The sequence below is a fragment of the Leptonychotes weddellii genome, chromosome 1 (assembly GCF_054177405.1).
Source record: "Leptonychotes weddellii isolate Sample4059 chromosome 1, ASM5417740v2, whole genome shotgun sequence".
NCBI classification, from domain to species: domain Eukaryota; kingdom Metazoa; phylum Chordata; class Mammalia; order Carnivora; family Phocidae; genus Leptonychotes; species Leptonychotes weddellii.
In genome coordinates this window covers 31116669-31139817 of record NC_138369.1, presented here as the reverse complement: position 1 = coordinate 31139817, position 23149 = coordinate 31116669, and the positions used below count along the sequence as shown (strand labels likewise).

Sequence of the window (23149 nt, the reverse complement as noted above, 5' to 3'; positions counted from 1 at the left end):
TCCGTGTTGATGTAAAAGTTGGGTATTCATCTTTTCTGATGGCTGAGTAATATTCCATTGTACATATGGACCACATCTTCTTTATCCATTCGTCTGTTGAAGGGCATCTCGGCTCTTTTCAACGTAGTTTAAAGCAGGAGTTAGCAAGCTCTCTCTGTGAAGGGCCAGGTAGTAAATACTTTCGGCCTTGTGTCTCTGGCGCAGCTCTTCAACCTTGCAACCCTAGCTCCAGAACAACATAGACAGTCTTTAAATGACTAGATGTGGCTGTGTGCCAAAAAAACTGTGCTTGCAGAAACAGGCAGCAGGCTGGATTTAACTCACAGGCAATCATTTTCTGACCCCTGGTTTAGACCATCGTGACCGAAGTTTGTTGCATCATGACTTTTCCCTCCTTTATTTTTTTAAATGTAAAACCTGTAGTAGACCCTTAGATGCCTGAATTCAAATACTAGAGGGTTTTAAATCTTTTGAGTGACACTGAAAGTTGATGGCATGTAGCAGCTTTCTCACTTTTCGTGTACCTGGGTTTGCATTGTTTTGGCACCAGAAGTAGCTACTTAGTGGGTGGTCTGGGCTAAATTGTGTTCTACAATTCATATGGTGAAGCTCTGACCCCCTAATATTTCAGAATGTCACTATATTTGGAGATAAAGCCATTGAAGAGGTGATTAAGTTAAAATGAGGCTTTTAGAGCAATCTTGAAAAAGAACAACAAAATGGGAGCTATCGCAATCCCATATGTCAAGATATACTACAAAGCTCTAGTCATCAAAACAGTATGATACTGGCACAAAAGTAGGTATATAGATCTACGGAACAGAATAGAGAGCCCAGAAATAAACCCATGATTATATGGTCAATTGATCTATGACAGAGGAGGCAAGAATCTTTCCAGTAGGAAAAAGACCATCTCTCCAATGAATGGTGTTGGGAAAATAGGCAGCTACATGCAAAAGAATGAAACTGGACCACATTCCACCAGACACAACAATAAAACAGACTAAAGGCTAAATGTGAGACCTGAAACCATAAAATTCTTGGAAGAAAACATAGGCAGTAATCTCTTTGACAGCAGCAATAGAAACATTTTTCTAGATGTCTCCTTTGGCAAGGGAAACAAATCTATTTTTGTCCTAGAAGGATACTGAAAATATTGCCTGCAGGCAACTCCCAACCTATAACATGCTGTCTTGGTGGTGGAGCTCCTGTTAGAAAATATGGATGGGGCGCCTGGGTGGCTCAGTTGGTTAAGCGACTGCCTTCGGCTCAGGTCATGATCCTGGAGTCCCTGGATCGAGTCCCGCATCGGGCTCCCTGCTCGGCAGGGAGCCTGCTTCTCCCTCTGACCCTCCCCCCTCTCATGCGCTCTCTCTCTCTCTCTCTCATTCTCTCTGTCTCAAATAAATAAATAAAATCTTTAAAAAAAAAAAAAAAGAACATATGGATGGGCCAGATGGCATCAGTAAGGAGACAGGGGTCAAGGTGCTGATGAACAAATTGTACCTAGTTCTTTCTGCTTCCTGCCGCCATATTCCACTTCACCCCTGTGTCCTTGCCCAGGGTGAGCTGAGGGGCAGGTGGAATGGGGAGGTGCCGTGGGGCTGGTCAGACAGTTGAGTTTTATTTACCCACATGGCAAACCAGTGAATGCCACACCGGCTGCTTCCTCATCTTGTCCAGTTTTCACACACTGGTGTGTGTGAAACAGTTTGGCCCGTAGTTGACAAGGAGAAGCGTACTTCCTGACCCCAGGACAGCTTCTGAGGAATAGCTGTTTCCCTTTCTTTTATAGGGAAAATGACAAATACTTTTAAATGAGCATCTTATGACGCAACACACACACTAAATTTCATCAGTATTCATGACATGCATTTCCTTCTCTTCACAACTGACAGCTATTAAAAATGAGATTGGGGAGCACTATCCTGGTTCCAGTTATTCTGGAACATGGATTCTGAGGTGAGGTTTTATCGATTTCTCCCACTTTCACAGCCCTGATTTTACAACTGACTGTAGATAAGTTTTAGCCCTGCAGAATCTCCCCTCCAGAGACAGCGACACCATCTCTTCATTGAAATGCATTATGTAAGAGGCCAAATCAGTACCAGATCTCTAGTTGTTGAGAATAGCCTCGATTTCATTTGTATTTTGAGATAGCTCTATTTTAAATCTCATTAGGTAAATTTCTGAAACTGTGATTAAACTGTAGTCAGCCAAAGGAAAATTGGAAATAAATTACAAGTGTCACCAATTTGAGATCTCTCATTTTTTCCTGTGTACATACAGAAATTAAGGAACCTCTCTTTTCTGTGTTACAGGTTTTGATGAGAAATCCGGAAGAAAGAATGTGTGAAAGAAAAAGATGACATCTGTGCATGGCAAACCAAATCCGAAGATTATTACAGTGAAAACAAAAGGAGGTCAAGAGAATACTTACTAGTAAAGGTAAGTGAACTTCTCTGTAAATGCTGAACTCTGATAGGTTAGAACAGGAAGGTAGGTTTCTATATGTCCATGTGTGAGCGTACATTCACTTGTCAAATGGGGATAGGATAGGATAGGATAGGATAGGATAGGATAGGATAGGATAGGATAGGACAGGACAGAATAGGATAGGACAGGATAGAATAGGACAGGATAGGATAGGATAGGATAGGACAGGACAGGATAGGATAGGACAGGATAGAATAGGACAGGATAGGATAGGATAGGATAGGATAGGATAGAATAGGATAGGATAGGATAGGATAGGATAGGATAGGATAGGATAGGATAGGATAGGATAGGATAGCCTGTCAGTAGGGGCAGTATTTTTGGAAGCTAACTTGGCAGTATGTATCAAAATGTTAAATGCACATTTCCGTTAGCCGGATAATAGAACTTTATCTTCCAGACAAACTGGTGTGAATACAAAATGCTGTATGTACAAGTGCAATCGCTCTAGCGTTGCTTTAATAGCAAAAATACGGGAGCAGTTTATATATCTATTAATAGAAGAGTAGTAAATAAGTGATGGCATTTCCATCCAATAGAACAATGTGGCCCATGAAATGTGTTAAGTGAAAGGGGAAATCCTGCCGAAATTATGTATATTTTGGTCCCGTTTGTTGAAAGCACAGGAACACAACCCAAGTGTTCCACCAACAGATGAATGGATGGATAAGCAAAATTTGGTCTTCAGTGGAATATTCTTCAGCCATAAAGAGGAATGAAGTTCTGATACATGCTACAACATGGGTGAACCTTGAAAACATTACACTAAGTGACACAAAAGGACAAACATTGTACGATTCAACTTGTATGAATTATCTGGAATAGGCAAATTCATAGAGCAAGTAGAAATTATCAGGAGCTGGGATGAGGGAGGAATGGGGGGTTTAGTGATTAATGGCTACTGTTTGGGGTGCTGAAAAATTTTGGAGATAGATTGTGGTGATGGTTGCACAACATTGTGGCTGTAATTGATGCCAGTGAATTACACACTTAAAAATGATGAAAATGGCAGACTTATGTCCTATCTATTTTATCATAATTTTTTAAAACGAAAGAAAAAGCAAATGAACAAACCAAAAATAAAAGCGGGCAAACACACACAGGCATGCCCATGGGCACTGTGTAGTCTGGAAAGATACCTGCAGATTGTTGATGGTTATTGTCTAAAGGATGAAATGAGGGACAGAGCAGGAGAGAAGAAAATTTTGTCCTATATACTTGTGTATTTTTCACAGGAAGCATATATTTTAACATTTTTTGAATTTTTTGAATTGAAGGGTTTTCTTTAAGTCATCCTGACCTGTGGTAGAACGCTGGAGTAGGTACAGTTTTCTAGTTTGCAACCAAAACAATCTTGAAAGGTCTGTTTACAATTGAACATGTTCACATCTAACATCTCTGTGCAATGTTTAACTTGGAGTGCAAATTTAATTACAGTTTAAAACGCGAAATCGTTTTCCTTTTCTAGATTAAATTACATCTTGTGGAAAACAGGCTCTTGATATAAAAAGAATTTGGTCTTATCCCTCCCTCATTGAAGATGGACTCCTGTATCTAGTAATTTCCTGCAAAGCAAGATGCTTCTATTTGTAGTTTTATATCCCCTTATCTGGTAAAGCATCTAAGGTGTGTTGGCTATACAAAATGAGCCTCAATATGAGAACACCTAGAAATTTTTATGCATAACAAGAGATTTTTAAAAGCCCTTATAAAATTCCATAAAAATCAGGCGCCTAGGTGGCTCAGACGGTTAAGCGTCTGCCTTCGGCTCAGGTCATGATCCCAGGGTCCTGGGATCGAGTCCCGCATCGGGCTCCCTGCTCCTTGGGAGCCTGCTTCTCCCTCTGCTTCTCTCTCTCTCTCTCTCTGTCTCTCATGGATAAATAAATAAAATCTTTAAAAAAAAAATTCCATAAAAATAGCATTTTATTCGGTTCCCCATTTTACAAAATGTTTAAACCCTATCACATGGTCATAAGTTTATATAAGTAGAGAGAATGTATGGAAGGATGCACATCCCAGGCTATTCATGTTGGTGGCCTCAAGGAGATGATCTCATGAATGGTGTCAGATGAGAGGAGATTCTTTATATACCTGTGCATTGTTTAATTGTTACAACTAAGGGCTTTTCTTAATAGCTTCCTGAAGGTATAACTGACCAGCAGTAAACTGCATGTACTCAAAGTGTAAAATTTCAGGGGTGCTTGGTGGCTTAGTCAATAGAGCATGCAACTCTTGACCTCAGGGTCATGAGTTTGAGCCCCAGGTTGAGTGTAGGGTTTACTTTAAAAAATAAATAAATAAAAATAAAGTGCAAAATTTGAGAAAAAATGTAACTGTATGAGGGGAGGGATGTTAACTAAATTTGTTGTGGTAATACTTTTACAATATATTTATGTCAAGTCACTCTGCTGTACACCTTAAACTTATACAGAGCTGTGTGTCACTAATGTCTCAAGAGAACAAAAAAAAAGTATAGACACACACACACACACACACACACACACACACACACAAAAATGGAATATTACTCAGCTGTCAAAAAGAATGAAATCTTGCCATTTGCAATGACGTGGATGGAACTAGAGTGTATTATGCTAAGCAAAATAAATCAGATAAAGACAGATACCATATGATTGCACTCGTATGTGGAATTTAAGAAACAAAATAGATGAACATGGGGGAAGGGGGAAAAAAGAGAGAGGGGGAGGGAAACCATAGGAGACTCTTCACTATAGAAAACAAACAGGGTTGCTGGAGGGGGGCTGGGGGGGATGGGCTAGATGGGGGATGGGGATTAAAGAGGACACTTGTGATGAGCACTGGGTGTTATATGTAAGTGATGAATCACTAGATTTTTCTCCTGAAACCAATGTTACACTATATGCTAACTAACTAGAATTCAAATAAAAATTTGAAACAGACAAAAACAAACAAACAAAAGGCAAAGAGAGGGAAGGGAGAATGTTGAAACTGACAAACTATTTTCAAATATAGTTAAGAAAGAAGATCATCTGAGAACTGTGTCTTATTTTCTATTGCATGTTCAGCACTGTTTTGGCAATAAAATAAAGCAGCAGCTTAGAGCTGAGAAGCCAAAAAAATAAAAAAATAAAGTGGACAGTTTGATAAATTTTGACATATGTTTATACTCATGAAGCCGTCACCATGATCAAGTTAATGAAAACATCCATCATTCCCAAAAGTCTCCTCATGCACCTTTGTAATCCCCCCTTCCTACCCTACGTAGCCCTCTCTTGCCCCAGGCAGCCACTGATCTTATTTCTATCACTGTATATTAGTTTGCATTTCCTACAGTTTTATATAAATGAAATCCTACACTACAAATTGTTTTGTCTGGCATCTTTCACTCAGCATAATTATTTTGAGATTCATCCATGCTGTAGTATTATGGATGTTCCATTCCTTTTTATTGTTGAGTTGAATTCCATTATACGAATAACCTCCATTTGTTTATTTATTCACCATTGGTGGACGTTTGAGTTGTTTCTAGTTTTTCACTATTACAAATAATGCTACTATGAATATTCATGTGTAAATCTTTATGTGGATATATGCTTTCACTTCTCTTGGGTAAATATCTAGGAGGAGTGGAATGGATCGTATGATAGGTGTATGTTTAACTTTTTGAGAAATTGCCAAACTGCTTTCTAAAGTGGTTGTACAATTTTACATCCCCACCTGCACTGAAAGAGAGTTCAGTTCCTTCACATTCTTGTCAGTACTTGGTATGACCAGTCTTTTTCCATTTTATTCATTCTAATAGGTGTGTACTAGCAACTCGTTGTGGTTTTAACTTGCATTTCCCTAAAAACAACTGATGCTAAATATCTTTTCATGTCCTAACTTGTCATCTGTATATCTTCTCAGTGAACTGTCTGATTCAATCTTTTGTGCACTTTTTAAAAATTGGGTGTTTTGTTTTCTTATTGAATTTTGAGAGTTCTTTATATATTCAGGATGCAAGTCCTTTCTCAAATGTATGCTTTGCAAATACTTTCTCCCAGTGTCTAGCTTATTTTCTCTTTTTCTCAATGTTGTCTTTTGAAGGGAAGAGGTTTTTATTTATTATTATTATTATTAAAGATTTTATTTATTTGAGAAAGAGAGCATGAGCAGGGGTGGGGGCAGAGGGAGCCCACTGAGCAGGGAGCCTGATTTATGGCTCAGGGACCCTGAGATCATGACCTGACCTGAAGGCAGATGCTTAACCAACTGAGCCACCTGGGCGCCCTGAAGGGCAGAGGTTTTTAATGTGTTTAATTTGTTTTAATTTGAGTTATTACAGTGAGGGACATTTAAAGATATTTGTCGGCCCTAGTAATTTTTACATTTAGATACGATATGAAGCATATTAAAATACACACGTATCCCACATTAAAGAAAATTTTTTGCTCTATTCCCTTTTTAAAGACTTTTTAATTCTGATTTTGAAATTATTTATTTCACAAAACTCATTTAGTTTATTTATTATTGGCTGTAATTCTTCAAGACTCATCCTGTATCCTTGATGATTCATGCCAAGTAAAAAATGTAACTTAAAATTATTTTAGGGACGCCTGGGTGGCTCAGTCAGTTAAGCGGCTGCCTTCGGCTCAGGTCATGATCCCAGGCTCCTGAGATCGAGTCCTGCATCAGGCTCCCTGCTCAGTGAGGAGTCTGCTTCTCCCTCTGTCTGCCTCTCCCCCTGCTTGTGCTCTCTCTCTCTTTGACAAATAAATAGAATTAAAAAAAATTTTTTTAATTATTTTAAAATATAATGTAATTTAATATAAACTACAATTTACCAACTAACAAAGTTTGACAATATGTTAATTTTTGTAGATATTAATTTAAATATTTGTTACTTTATTTTTTTTTAAAGATTTTATTTATTTATTTGACAGAGAGAGACACAGAGAGAGAGAGGGAACACAAGCAGGGGGAGTGGGAGAGGGAGAAGGAGGTTTCCCGCCGAGCAGGGAGCCGGATGTGGGGCTCGATCCCAGGACCCTGGGACCATGACCTGAGCTGAAGGCAGACGCTTAACGACTGAGCCACCCAGGCGCCCCTAAATATTTGTTACTTTAGATTGGGTAGTTTTCTTTTCATATTTAGAAGCCAGTAAGTTTGCTTGTTTTTTTAGCTCTAGAATACTCTTTCTAGGCCCCTGGAAAATGTGTAACTTCTAGACTTTGGCTAAAACAGTCTGGTTAAATTACATTTAAGGAAAAATATAATAATAAAATAAATAGAAAACAGACACGAGTTCTTTTTTTCCCTTCAAAGCAAGAAATAACTCTAAAATCATCAAAGATGTATATGAATACAGGAAAATCTAAATGTCAAATGAATGCTAGGGATTAAAATATGTGCCCTTCCTATGGAATTCTGCTTCAAAACCATTTAAAAATGTTAAATAATTCAACATCACTGATTATTAGGAAAATTCAAATCAAATCCCACAATAAGATACCATTTCACATCCATTAGGATGGCTAGTGTATAGATAGATAGATAGATAGATAGATAGATAGATAGATAGATAGATAGATAGTATAGATAGTGTGTATATGTATATATATATGTATGTATTTCTAATAAGTGTTGGTGAGGCTGGTCAGAAATTGGCGGGGGAAATGTAAAATGGTGCAGCCCCTGTGGAAAACAGTATGGTGATTCCTCAAAAAATTAAACTAGAATTACCATATGATCCAGCATTTCTACCCCTGGGTGTATACCTAAAAGCATTGTAAACAGAGACTTCTTGAACAGATATTTGTACACCAATGTTGATAGCATTATTCACAATAACCACTGGTAGAAACAAGCCAAACATCCATTGGTGAATTGGTAAACAAAATGTAGTACATACATACAATGGAATATTATTCAGGAATAAAAAGGAATGAAATTCTGACACATGGTACAATATGGAAGAACCTTGAAGGCTTCTGCTAAGTGAAATAAACCAGACACGATATGACAAATATTGTATGATTCCGTTTACATGAGATTGCTAGAGTTGTAAAATTCATAGAGACAGGAGGCAAAATGATGGTTGCCAGGGGGCTGGAGGGAAGGGGGAATGAGGAGTCACTGCTTAGAGGATACAGAGTGTCATTTAGTGATGACGAAAATGTTCTGGAGATGGATGGTGGTGATGATTGCCCAGCAACATAAACGTACTTAATGCCACAGAACTGTACACTTAAAAATGGCTAGAAGGGCGGGCGCCTGGGTGGCTCAGTTGGTTAAGCGACTGCCTTCGGCTCAGGTCATGATCCTGGAGTCCCGGGATCGAGTCCCGCATCGGGCTCCCTGCTCGGTAGGGAGTCTGCTTCTCCCTCTGACCCTCCTCCCTCTCATGCTCTCTGTCTCTCATTCTCTCTGTCTCAAATAAATAAATAAAATCTTTTAAAAAAAAAATGGCTAGAAGGGCAAGTTTTATCCTATGTATGTTTTACCACAACTGTAAAAAACACTAAGAGGAAACATTTCCAAGGATTTCCAAATGAAAAAAAGTTAATAGCTAAAATATCACCCTGATAATTTTTAGATACAAATTTAAAAAAGTTAATAGCTAAAATATCACCCTGATACTTTATAGTCAGCCCAAATTTCTTCATTGTCTCATGGCCCAAAATGAAAGAACAATATTTTTAAAGGGAAAAAAAATTATTTTCCTTGTAAATGATGCTTCCTACTTCTGACTTGAGTAGTGCAAATTCAGAAACGCAAATTACTAGCCAACTGCCAGGCATTCTTTTAAGACTTTACATGTATTAACTCATTTAATCTTCAACAGAACTAGGACAGACTGTTATTTCCAGTTCAGAGATGAGGAAAGACATTGAGAACAGAGAGGTTATGTAACATGCCCAAGGTTACGCAGCTGGTGAGAGGTAGAGCTGGTTGTCAAACCCCAGAAATATGGCTCCAGAGCCCACAGCATGTTTTCCCATCTACTAACTATAAAGAGCTGTAGTATCAGGAGAGTTGTCTATAAACTGTGCAATCATTTCTAGAATTTCTACTGGATAGTTATACTTGAAAAACTTGAGCGTATTGATACTCCACTAGCTTTTCTTCAGCAAAAGCTTGTGACTTAAAATATGTAAATATTTTATCTCCAACAGGAAATTATCCTTTACCATTTACCTGCCAATCTTGAAGGAGATGCAAGAGAATGCTATTCTAGGCTTTATCAGGGAAAAGCTCTGGAAAGGAAATCTCCATATTGGAAGAAAACATGACCTTATATTCTCTTATATTCTTTCCATCCCCCTAAGATTCATGTCTCCCAAAATGTTAGGCTAATTTTAAAATAATCACGTCTATGTTCAAATAAATTTAGGAAATGATGAATTAAAAGGAGTTAGAACTTCTTTACTGCAGGACTTCTTAGGGACTTAACATACTAATAAATATTGTGAATTGCCAAGAAAGGGAAATCATATGTATAATTGTACATTATATATTATGTAATGTACAATTGTTTCCCAGGGTTCTTCTACCACTACTTCTGCCATGGAAAATCATGAGCTGGGAGTGCTTCCTGGAACACTTTTGGGCATCTTGGACATACTAGGGATTTTCCAAATCTACCAGCAGGGGGCAGTTCCCTCCCATTTATATTCTGACAAACCTTAACCAAAACTTTATTTTCCCTCAGCAGACATGAGGCAGGCTGACATTTTCCAAGCAGACTCTGCTAAAGACTTTCAAGAGATGAAGAAAAGAAATAAGAAAAATAAGAAACCCAAGAAATAGTAATTCCTGAAGAAATAGCAAATCTGCCAAACTCTCCTGGGCCAGTATGGAATATAAGTTCTCAGCCATATTGCTTGCCTTTTCCCCCGCTCCCATTTCTCACCCAGGTGACCCCTCTGTCCTCTTGACCCCCAAGAGCATCTGTGGACTTACCTTCTCACAACTGAGGATAAATCCCATAGACCCTTGTGTTTTCACAGCTCAAATTATTTTCTACTTTAAATGTCCCAGGTCTGCACTGTGATCTTTTCTCTCAGTCCTAGTTGGCAGCTCTGAGGTATCTCTGTGGTGAGGAACAGATATGGCAGTTCCATGAACTTCTAGTCATGACTAAAGGTGCAGTAAATGGATCGCCCTCATGTCCCTTGCCAGGGCAGACATTATTAATCAGCAAAGCATGCTTTCTTTGTAGAACTCAGAACCAGTCTCACAGCCCTTCCTGACACTGGGTTCCAGGTAAGCATTATTACCAATGGGTCGCTGTTAATGTGAGTGGGAGAATTCTCTCATCCAAGTCTGGGATATAAATTCCACCCACTTCTGGAAACTCCTGTGGTAACTCTCTCAGATGAATGTAATCTCCAGTAACCTCTACCCAACACACACACACACACACACACACAGGTTTTTAAAAGCCTATTTTAGAGCCACAATAATGAAAGTCTTTATTATAAGCCCGTCGGAGCCTAATCCATACCTTATGTATAGAGCCCTGCACAAATACCACACCTTATTGGAAGACGAAGTTACATCCCAGTATGTTCCAGAGGCTCCAAACTTGGCCCATTCTGTTGTTTAACTTCTGATGGGTATTGATATCATGTGCTTATGCCCCATTTTGATTAGCATGTCCTTGGAGTTGCCTTTGTATGAGCTGCTCAGGAAATAGCCCGTGCTCTCTGTGGAACTTAAGCAACTGTCAGGCGTAAAAAGTCCTAACCTGTAATGGTAGGCTTTGAAGCTAGTTGTCATGCGACAGGTGTTTTTTTTGTTTTTGTTTTTTTCTCTTTTTCTTTTCTTGTAATGCTGAAAGCTTATTTTAGCATTCAAGAATAAGAGGAGCAATACAGGGGCACCTGGGTGGCTCAGTCAGTTAAGCATCTGCCTTCAGCTCAGCTGTGATCCCAGGGTTCTGGGATCAAGCCCCACATGGAGCCCCACATGGAGCTCCCTGCTCAGCGGGGAGTCTGCTTGTCACTCTCCCTTGTCCCTACCCCGCTCATGCACTCTCACTCTCTCTCTCTCAAGTAAATAAATAAAATCTTAAAAAAAAAAAAAGAGTACAGTGTAGAGAGTAGCTTGAACTCTGGGGTTAGATGGGCTTCCACTCTTTGCTACGTATTTAATTTCTTTAGAGCCTTTGGTGAGTTACTAAGTAACGCCTCCGAGCCTTCTGAAAAATAAGGGCAATAATAATACCTATCTTGTTGCAGTTCATTTATAAAATAAATGTTACTGTGTCTCTACTTTGTACCAAGGATAAGCAGCATTGGGTGGATTTAATGGAATGAGACATGTAATTAATTCACCTATCACCAAAACAATACTATTATTACTCCTCTTTTAAAGTACTGGTGTTTCAGCAGAAGCCCTCATAAAAAGTGGGGGCAAAAGGAGGCCATGGCTCTTGAATTCCAAATCAATTAGACCCGAAATTTAGGTGGTAGACCAGCAGTCAGTATTTAATTTTTAAATTGTGCCCGTGGGGTGAACTTCCCCCAGCGGCCAGTGGGATGCGCTGTGGGAACAGAGTGACTACAGGAGTGCCCCCGCGGGGTTTTGGGGGACAAGGTCCTGCTTCCCCTCAGGGGAGTGGGGCTCAGCGTGGTGAGCAGCAAGTTCACCTTTGCCGCGAATTCTCTAGCTTCTGTTTCCTGTTAAATTTAACTCCATCCACATTCTAAGGACAGCAGAATTAATTCACATGTACTAGACGTCCTCGCTGACCTATATGCTTTTGCAGTGAAAACGATGTGCTTGAGGAAGCGTGAGGCGACAGCGACACTGATACATTGGGTAATTGTTAAGAAAGGATTATGGAAATACTATAAATGAGAAATTAACTGCTGAAGAGGGATGATAACACTGCGGGAAACAGCAAGACAAGGGAATCTTGGGAAGCACTAACACATCTGCCACCTTCCTATTGTTCGAAGTCCCAGTCTGGCCACAGTGGCCAGGTTCTAATTACCAAACAGTGAAGTTACAGTCGACAGCATCAATGACTTTTTTTTTATATTGCTTTTATTTGGTTTGTGATTTTGAATCTCATGTTCATTCTTTTAGCCTTGCCTCTTGAAATCAGCCTCAGAAATCAACCCAGTCCACCTGAGCAAATTTCAAATCCATCTTTGGATATTCAAAAGAGCTGGGTTTTATTCCAAATATGAATTTCCATGTTAGGATTTAAGGTAGTCAACATGTCTTATATCAATTCATTTATCTTATAAAAATAATTCCGCTTCTGACATTTTGGTAAGAGAAATATTGTCATCTCGTTTGTTTAATATTTATTCTTGATTTTCAGTGAAGTCGAGGATTTTTTCTTCTATTTATTAGCCGTTTATATATCTGAGGAAAATTGCCTATTATCATCCTTCTTTTTCTATCAATTTGTTTCTTACATTAATAGATCAAGAAGGAAATCATTGATTCGGGGGTGACAGACCAGAGTACAAATAATGGGTGTTAATAATACAATCCAGATCACAAAGCCATTGCAAACAATTGGAGAAGGTGAATTCTCAGCTCCTGCCTGATCTTTATAGTTAGGTGTTGTGTCTTGACGTCTCCCTCTTGGAGTCAATCTGGAGCTCACAGATGGCCGGTTTGTCTTTCTGAGGTGTGTATGATCTCTGTGAGCCCTGTGGCAGGTTGCAGAATGCTGGGAGAGAGAGTCTCTACAGTCCATGCAGAGCCCATAGAAGAGGTGGGTGGTGCTGCTTGACAGTTCTCTTCGAGAGAAGGCAGCAGGGGCATTTTTCTGTGAAGGAGCATGGCTCAGCCTAAGAAAGGGAGATGCATAATTCCTCCATCAGCCTGGGCATTGACTGAATTGTATTCATTTCTTTATCTTGCACTCTGGGCAAATGTTGGTTGGGATGATGGTAGAATAAGTTACCAGTGACTCTGTCTGCCAAAATATCATTCATGGGGCACCTGGGTGGCTCAGTCGGTTAAGCATCTGCCTTCGGCTCAGGTTGTGATCCCAGGGTTCTGGGATCGAGCCCCATGTTGGGCTCCCTGCTCAGTGCGGAGTCTGCTTCTCCTTCTCCCTTTGCTGCTCCTCCTGCTTGTGCTCTCTCTCTGTGTCAAATAAATAAATAAAATCTTACAAGAAAAATATCATTCAGGTAGTTGAGTCCCTTTACAGAGAAACATTTTGTGATATAAAAAAATTCTGATATAATAACAAAAGTGCTTATTTATAAATGCAGTGAAGAGCAAGACCTGGTGTACCATAATTTCAAGCTAGTCAGGAGTGTGAACAATATTTGGGGATATAGGTAATCATGGTAATGTGATAGAAGAGTATCTGGGATTTCTATTGAGACTGAGTGACCTGCTAATATTTCTGTAGTTGGTTACTTATATTCATAACTGAAGGAATGCTGATTTTTAAGTAGAAGTGAGTGAAAACATTTTTAAAAGAGGTAATTTTTACACTTAGCCAAGTTCCATTCTTGAATTCCCTACAAGGATCCCCTGGGAGTCAGGGATTCCTGAGTGAAATCCCTTGGTCTCTGGCTGGGGGGTTGGGGGGGTGGGCAAGTGCTGACTACACAGGGGCATGGAGGAATTTTTTTGAGGCGATAGAACTGTTCAATCTTGATTGTGATGGTGGTTAAATCACTCAAAAAATGGGAATTTCACGCATGAAAATTAGAACTGAAAGAGAGGGAGGGAAGGAGGGAGGGAGGGAGGAAATAAATGAAAAGAGAGAAAGAGGAGTTATGAGTTGCATATTGCTGCTAACAGAAGTAGTCCCTGTATAAATTCCTTTTGTATAGGAGCTGGGTTTCTTCCACAATTATCCAGTGCTTTCTGGAGAGTCAGTGTAGCAGCAGTGGTCAGGGAAAAAAGGACTCTGGATCAACTCTTCCCAGGTTTAAATCCCGGCCCTGCCAGTTAGTTGGTGGGACCCGGGCCAAGTCACATGACCTCTCTCTGTCTCCGTTTTTTTTTTTTTTTTTTAAGATTTTATTTATTTGACAGAGAGAGATACAGCGAGAAAGGGAACACAAGCAGGGGGAGAGGGAGAGGGAGAAGCAGTCTTCCCACCGAGGAGGGAGCCCGATGCGGGGCTCGATCCCAGGACCCTGGGACCATGACCTGAGCCGAAGGCAGACGCTTAACGACTGAGCCACCCAGGCGCCCCTCTCTGTCTCCGTTTTATCATCTTAAAATGAAGATGGCAGTAACCGTGCCTACCTCATTTGATTATTTGGGGATTAAATGGGTTAATATATTTAAAGTTGATTATTAGAACAGTGCCTGGCATCTAGTAAGCACCATAATGTCATCTATAATTAGAAATGCTTGGGGAAGAAGCCAAGGTCATGATGAAGAGCTCAGTCAATGCCAGTGATCCCATCAGGTCAGGAGAAGTTAGTCATTAACAAAAAAGGAATGTGTTTGTGTGTCCGTAAGACACATCAACTTACTTGTTACTATTCTTCTAAATGCATTTAAAACTTTTTTTTTTTTTTGGCTCTGCCTACACCTCACCTCTCAGTTGTATCAACTCCCAACATCCTCTTCCTTTTCCAAATCACTTCCCCTGATAGACCACCTCACATGTGTGTTTCCAGAGGCCAAAGCCGGTGCCTTTTATGCAACGTTTGCTAATGAAAATCACACCCATAATAAAGGTGCCTGTAAAACCCTAGTGACTTAGCCATGAATACTTAGGGTGAGGTTATTCATTATGACTGATATTTAATATCATTCAGATAGTCTACAAAACTGTGTTGAATATTTACAACATGGCAAAATGTTCACCTGCCAAGTTTCCGACAGAATCCTGCTGGGATTTTAGTCCTGGGGTGTTTTACTAGTGGGAGCACAGTTTGTGAGCTTTCAAATCATCTGCAAGTGAAGAATTTATTGAAAATAGGTTTCTCTGCCATTTACCAGGCAAGAGCCCATTTATCTGGAGAAAGAGAAACTGGGGAATCATGCAAATCTAAAATCATGAAATACTCCAAAAACTTCATTTAAAGTAATTTCAACCTTCCTCAGTAAACCTTAAGGCAATTTATAAGGAGAGAGGACATATGGGATATCACAGCAACTTCTTTTTAATGTCAGTAAAAATATAGACAGTCCGTTCCCATTTTTTTGTGGTAGTTCTGTTGTATAAAGTTGCCATGAGCACTGAATTAGCAAATGTTGAACCAGCTCCTAAGGGAAATACAGGGTTAGGTTCTTGTGAATCTCTGGTCACAACATTCTCATTAACCAATTAATATATAACCTTGGTTTACTTGTGTTTCTGTTTCAAGGCACTTTATTGGCTGTATATTGTGGATCCATTAACACTGAACTCATGGTCAACAGAACTGTAACTCATGCCTGAATGAAACTTATCCAACACACAAATTTTCTCCATAAGGTACCTCGCAGTTTTCTTATTCTTAGGAACACTAACCAGCATCTCGGGGCTATGCTTTGGGACCATTTTAAACAGCAGAGTCACCAGCAAAAAACATAAAAAGGCTAAATACACTGTGCTAAAAAGACCATGACGAGGACACTTGTTTATGGCACATGCACTGAAATAAGAAGGCAGGGTGTCATCTTTGTTGACCTTAGCCGGGGCCTTGCTCAAGGGGCAACTCCCATGTTTTGCCCCCTGCCCCTGTCTGAGAATGACTTTAAATGCAGCACATGTTTGATTTCGGGTTTGCAAGTAAATTTTAGCAAGTAGGTGAATTTGCAAATATGGAATCCATGAATAATGAGGATCAATTTATAAATAAGAAAAAGAACAAAAAAGAACCTATGTGGTCTGTCCCTCCATTCCTGAACAGCATTAGCTAAGTATAGAACTTCCATTGGATAAATGCCCAGTGAATCATATATATGTGCCAGAGCACAGCCCTCCCTGCCTCGAAACCCACCGATCTCTGCATCGGAGAGCTTGCAGAACTTGGTGAGGGGTCAGCAAACTCCAGCCTGTGGGCCAGATCCCTCATGCTGTCTGTTCTGGTATGGTCCTAAGCTAAGAAAGGGGTTTGGTTTGGTTTGGTTTCTAGTTTAAATGGATGGGGGGTGGGGGGGAATCAAAGGAAGACTATTTCATAACGCTTGAAAATTTTATGAAATTTAGATGTTGGCGTCCAAAGGTGATGTTTTATTGGAACACAGCCCATGGGCATATTTATGCACTGTCGATGACTGCTTTCCTATAATGCGGCAGAGATGCGCACTTGCCACAGAAACTATGTCATCCACAAAGCTGAAAATGTTTACTATCTGGTCCTTTATAGAAAAATTTAATGACCTGTGATCGAAAACATTGCTAGTGGCCACAATGTAGGGTCTTGCACAGGCGATTAAAAGTTCTGTGTGGCAGGAAAACTATCTAGCAGGGGAGGAGGTAAGTTTTAGGCAACAGAAAATAGGGCTTTTCCCTTCCTCAACCCCACATCTTCCTTTTCAGACAAGGTTAGGTTTCAAATTGCTATTAATTAAGTAACTGAAGAATTTACTTCACATGTTGAAGCAGATTAGAAACTATCAGGTTGTTCCTGTTAACAAATCCGTTTTAAACCAATTTAAATGCAACTGGAGGAAATGCATCAAGGAGAAGAAAAAATGAGTACACCAAAATTTTTGTGTTGGAATTATGCAGTGAATTCCAGAAGCTTTGTTTCCTATCAATTAATAAAGTACAGGGGCACCTGGGTGGTTCAGTTTGTTGGGTGTCCGACTCTTGATTTCAGCTCAGGTCATGATCTCGGGGTTGGGATTGAGCACCGCATCAGGCTCCCTGCTCAGTGAGGAGTCTGCTTGGCCCTCTCCCTCCCGTCTGCTCCTCCCCCCGCTTGCGCATGCAGGCATGCACGCTCTCTTGCTCAAAAAAAAAAGGGGGGGGGGCTCCTGGGTGGCTCTGTCATTAAAACGTCTGCTTCGGCTCAGGTCATGATCTCAGGGTCCTGGGATCAAGCCCCGCGTCAGACTCCCTGCTCCGCGGGAAGCCTGCTTCTCCCTCTCCCACTCCCATGCGTGTGTTCCCTCTCTCACTGTGTCTCTCTCTCTGTCAAATAAATAAATAAAATCTTAAAAAAAAAAGTACAGTTCATTTTATTTTGTCTGTATATGGAGTTTTAGCAGCTCAAAGTTGTCTTAGAGATCATTTAGACCAAGACTATCCAAGAGAATTTTCTGTGTGGCTGGGCATGTCCTATATCTGCATTATCCAATATGATAGCCACTAATTCATGTGGCTGTTGAGCATTTGAAATGTGGCTGGTAGGACTGAGGAACTGAATTTTTCATTTTTGTCCAGTTTTAATTAAGTCGAAATAGCCACACGCAGAACTATTATGTACCTTATGGAGTAGGTTGCATTTAGACTTAAGATGACAAACTGGCCTGCAGCCTTTCTTAAGTTTGCCTTGAATAGGGTTTTTAAATTTTTTTTTTTTAAGATTTTATTTGCGAGAGAGAGAATGAGAGACAGAGAGCATGAGAGGGAGGAGGGTCAGAGGGAGAAGCAGACTCCCTGCTGAGCAGGGAGCCCGATGTGGGACTCGATCCCGGGACTCCAGGATCATGACCTGAGCCGAAGGCAGTCGCTTAACCAACTGAGCCACCCAGGCGCCCGTGAATAGGGTTTTTAAAGAGTTTGGATTTGTTGCCAACATTTAAAGATTGTGGGATTTTATATAAAGACCCAAATTCTGGCTTCTTATGGGAAATTGATATATCTGGAGATACCAGGGATGCCCTTTCTGGACAAGCTGTGGGATCTCCAGTCCCCAGTGTTCCCTATTGCCTTATACTCAGCCTGCTGCATCATTTTCATTACCTGTTTGGTCTCCATTGACATTTGAATGTGCAATTGCTAATCTAATTCAACCCCCAAATTTTCACATGGGAAACTAAAGCCCAGAGATAGTAAGTACTTTACACAAAGTCATCTGGTAATTAACAGTAATTAATAGCCCAACTGGCTCACCCAAAAATCCAGGTCCCTGGCCAGCACTCTTTCTACTCCAGAGCCTGACTGAAATCTCTGGGTGTGTATGGGCAGTGGGAGAGGCGGTACCACCTGGTACCTGGGTGTGTCTGAGCTGCACTCACAAGCCCTATTCTCCTCTACTTCCAGGCCATGGAGAGGTTGGACATCTGGGTGAGTGAGGTCTCTGCTTTCCTCCCATCTGGGCTGACTCAGTGACAGTCACAATGGGCAGTGAGGGCGTGGAAGGGATATAGGCCTGAACTTTCCCTGGCCATTTCCCTCCCCAACTTCCTGTCTCATTGTTTACCGTTGACATTTCCAAAGTTGTCAATGATGGCGCATCTGAGAACCCATTGTTGGCTGTTTATCCTCCCTGTATCTCTGCAGTTCCTCTGCTTATTTGGGTCCACCTTTCTTTTTGTAAAGGCCTTTTGACTTATCTCTGAAGTCCTAGTCAATTAAATCTTGGGACAAAACACTTAAACGTACAAAGAAAGCTTTTGAAATAGTCTTTCACAGAATGAGAGTTAAATTTTATTGGGCATGTCTCTGTTCTCTTGTCCTGTTCAGGTCAAGGCTAATTCAGAAAGAGGAGGTTTAGCTTAGTGTCTTTGGGAACATGCTCACCTGGACTTGAGTCCTTGCTCTGCGAGTTGCCAAATCAATGACCTTGGGGAAAAATCCCTTAACCTCCTGGGCCTGAATTTCCACAAATGTCAAAATACCTACTTCATAGGGCTGTGGGTGAGGAATAAATCTGATAATGAATGTAAAGTAGAAGAAACCATGGCGCCTGCGACATAACGAGTACTCCATAGATGGAAAGAATGGAGTGTTCATTTTTACCATGTCCCTTTCCATACATCTTACATTCTTCCTCTAGAGAGGGATCTGCCGTGTTAATCAGACCACACTGCTTCTGAAATCCTTCCCTGGGGTTACCTCGTTTATAAACTCAGCAGATCAATTACCTCGACCCATTTTAACCCCAAACATCTCTTCCTACAGTGCATTCTCCAAGTTCTGCTCTGTGTACTCTGCATGGAAACTTCCATTTACTACTTGATTCTTAACTTAAAAAGCCCTCTTCCCTCCTCTTTCCAAGTGTGGAGCTGGAGATGGTATTCCTGTACTTCTGCCATCTTGCATGCTGGGGAATGGGCACCTGAGATTCTTGCCTGCCCGGGATCCAGTTCCTCTTCTTCTCCTAAGAGAACCCCACCCAATTAGCCTTTAGGCTTAGGTGAGGCTCCTCCCCCAGCCTTTTCTGCTATGAAGTTTGGACATGTGACTTAGGTCTGGCCAGTCAGAGCCGGCGAAGAAGAACTGAATGACTCCTGTTGGCATTATTAGGAACAGAATCTCTCTTTCCACAGGAGTTGCTAAACTAGCTGGATGTAAGCTTGCCCTACTAGCAACCACCTGGGGTTCCCCTGGGAAGCCAGAGGAGGATCAACGCTGAGGAGAGAGAACTGAGAGACAGAGAGGGACAGAGTCCAGAGCATCAGTGCCTGAAGGCAGATACCCTGGGCTTTGCAGATGTGCGAGCCAGTAAACTCCCCCACATTCATCTTTATTAGCTTTATCTGTGTTTCCTTTGATTGATTTGGGTTGGAGTTCTCTGCAAATAAAAGAATTCTGCTTAAACTCTGCCCTTTCTAAATTTCCCCGAAATCCATCTCCCAGTGTATTTCCAGTTACTATACATCCATTTGCTGGCTCTGAATGACCTCATGTTTGCCACATGCATTTTTCCCCCAGTGCACTTTGCTATCTGGGTGTACTTGAAATCAAGTGTATTAGCTTTCTATTACTACATGACTCATTACCACAAAGGTGGTGGCTTCAACAACACATACATATTATCTCACAGTTTCTGTGAATCAGGAGTCTAGACACAACTTCAGTGGGTCCTCCGCTCAGGGTCTCCCCAGGCTGATATTAAGGTGTTGGCTGGGACTGTGAGCTCATCTGAAATTCAGGATCTCTTCCAAAATCACTGACTGTTGGCAGAATTCAGCTTATTACAGTTGGAGGACTGAGGCCCTCACCTCCTGGAGGGCACCTGCAGTTCCTTGCCATGTGCCCCCCACCAGCATGCCAATTTGTTTCTTCAAAGACACCAGAAAATTGTCTTTCTCTCCACTTTGCTAATAAGATAGAGTAATAACATCCAGTAACAACCCATCACCTTTGGCACATAAGGTAGTCTAATGAACAGAGTGACAGCCCATCATCTTTTCCATATTCTCCCAGCTGAAAGCAAGTTTACAGGCCCTAGCTACACTTAAGGGAAGGAGATTACTTAGGGCATAACACCAGGGTGTGGAAATCATGGGGACACGTTAGAATTTTCCGTACTGCACCAACTTCACCTCCCACCAAATGATCTAAACCCAGTTTGGAGCAGTAAAATACATTGATGAGTCAAGTTGTTCTGCATGCATGTAGATTTTTCGTAAATATGTGTTATTAGTTATAATGTGTGTGTGTGCATTTTAGGATTGAAAAAGATAGCTACAGGAGGCTGAAGACTGCCCCCCAAAGCTATCAGATCCTAATCCCTAGAATCTGTAAATGTCTTATATGGCAAAGACTTGGCAGCTGTGATGAAGTTGAGGTTCTTGAGATGGGGGGGATTATCCTAGATTCTCTGGGTGGGCCCTACATGCCATCACAGGCGTCCTTACAAGAGGAAGATGAGAGAGACACATGGAGGAGAGAGCAATGTGAACAGAGGTGGAGGTTGGAGCGATGTGGCCGCAAGTCAAGAAATGCTGGCAAGCACTGGAAGCTGGAGGATGCAAGAGCGGATTCTATCCTAGCACCTCTGCAGGGAGTGTGGCCCAGCTCACACCTTAATTCGAGGTCAGACAAACTAAATGTGCACTTCTGACTTCCTGAACCGTGAGAGAAGACATTTCTGCTGTATTAAGCTGCTCATTCTGTGGTAATTTGTTACCATAGCCACAGGAAATGAGTATAATGGCCCTACTGACTAAGAATCAGTTTGCAGTTGAGTTTTTGGAGCCTAGAGACCATTTGGCCAAATTTCAGCCTAACTTTTAAAGGAATGCTTTTTCCCAGCAAGGTCCTTAGAGCACCTGCTTTGCATCTTTTGCGATGTTTATTTAGAAATGGGTTACTCAGAATCACCTGCTCATCGGTGCCCGTGATTAAGGGCAGACCACAAGTTTGGCCTCAAGTGCCATTTGGTGGCCAAAGCAAAAAGTGGTCCCCCAATCTAACTTTCTAATCTTTCTTTCTTACTTTATTCAGTGAGGGGGTCTAATTTTCCCCTTGGGTAAGTGATTAATTCCACAGACACTAGCATCTTTTATCTGGTCTTTAATATGTCAACCAGATACCTTGAGTATTTCTTCATTCAGCAAACCTTTCTTGAGTCCTTGTGATGTGCCATGGAGGATGGAGATATAATAACGATCAAAAACACACAGTGTTTCCTGTTCTCAAAAAAACACAGCCTCATGAAAAGACAAAAATTAAATAGTCCCATGAATAAATGTGTAATTGCAGACTGAAGAAAAGAAACATGTTTTGAGGAGGTTGTTTAGCATAAGAATCGTGCCTGGTCTGGGAGAATCATGGATGACTTTCTCCCGGATGTGACTTTTCAGTTGGGAGCTGAATGTGAGTAGGATCAAAGTCCACCAGTTCTACCTGGTCCATTTCATCAGTCTCTTCTACTTCCTTCCTCTCAGGTAGGAGTTTTTCCAGCAAAGAGAGTTTATCAGGAGAGAGAAAGCCATTCTCAGGAAAGTTTACCTTAAATCCAATGATTAGGCGACCCTTCTCATATGGTCTACGATAAGTTGGCATGCCTTCATTTAGCACACACTTGATATCTCCATGCTTGACAATTTGACCTGGGTGAGAGGTGATGACGATGGTTCAGTTGTCAAGAGTAGATATTGGCTTTTGAAAGCCGCACAGTGCTTCAACCAGCTGTATGTCCATACACATGAAAAGGTCTTCTCCTCACTGAGTAAAAACAGCGTGGTCCTTCTGATCTAAAGCAATGATAATATCTCCTGGTTCCAGGGGTGCCTGGATGGCTCAGCCGTTAAGCGTCTGCCTTCAGCTCAGGTCATGATCCCAGGGTCCTGGGATCGAGCCCCGCATCGGGCTCCCTGCTCAGCGGGAAGCCTGCTTCTCCCTCTCCCACCCACCCCTGCTTGTGTTCCCTCTCTCACTGTCTCTCTCTCTGTCAAATAAATAAATAAAATCTTAAAAAAAAAAAAAAAATCTCCTGGTTCCAGTCCTGGTTCTTGGTCTCCTTCACCATGGAATGTTATCCTCTGGCCATCCTTCATGCCTCTGTCAATATGAACTTCTAGAGTCTTCTTCTCTCGAACTATCTTCCTCCCATTGCAGCTTTTATATCTATCTTTGGGACTGATCCGTTCCCCATGGCCCTGGCACTCCATGCACACAGATTGAATTTGCTGAACCATTCCAGGTCCTATCTGATGAATTCTTTTTTTTTTTTTTTAAAGATTTTATTTATTTATTTGAGAGAGAGAGAATGAGAGACAGAGAGCATGAGAGGGAGGAGGGTCAGAGGGAGAAGCAGACTCCCTGCCGAGCAGGGAGCCCGATGCGGGACTCGATCCCGGGACTCCAGGATCATGACCTGAGCCGAAGGCAGTCGCTTAACCAACTGAGCCACCC

At 41.2% G+C, this 23149-nt stretch overlaps 1 protein-coding gene across 2 annotated transcripts in view; it reads left to right on the top strand.

The window, feature by feature from the left end:
- The window catches only part of LOC145721651 (uncharacterized), a 156370-nt gene that overhangs the window by 91765 nt on the left and 41456 nt on the right, over positions 1-23149 (top strand). The window contains exon 3 of one of the 2 annotated variants that reach the window (XM_081820659.1): positions 2322-2448. In XM_081820659.1, coding sequence (XP_081676785.1) covers positions 2322-2369 — 48 coding nt within the window. In that variant the 3' untranslated portion in view covers positions 2370-2448. Of the gene's footprint in view, positions 1-2321; positions 2630-23149 lie in introns of those variants that run through there. The other variant, XM_081820663.1, reaches the window with a different exon arrangement.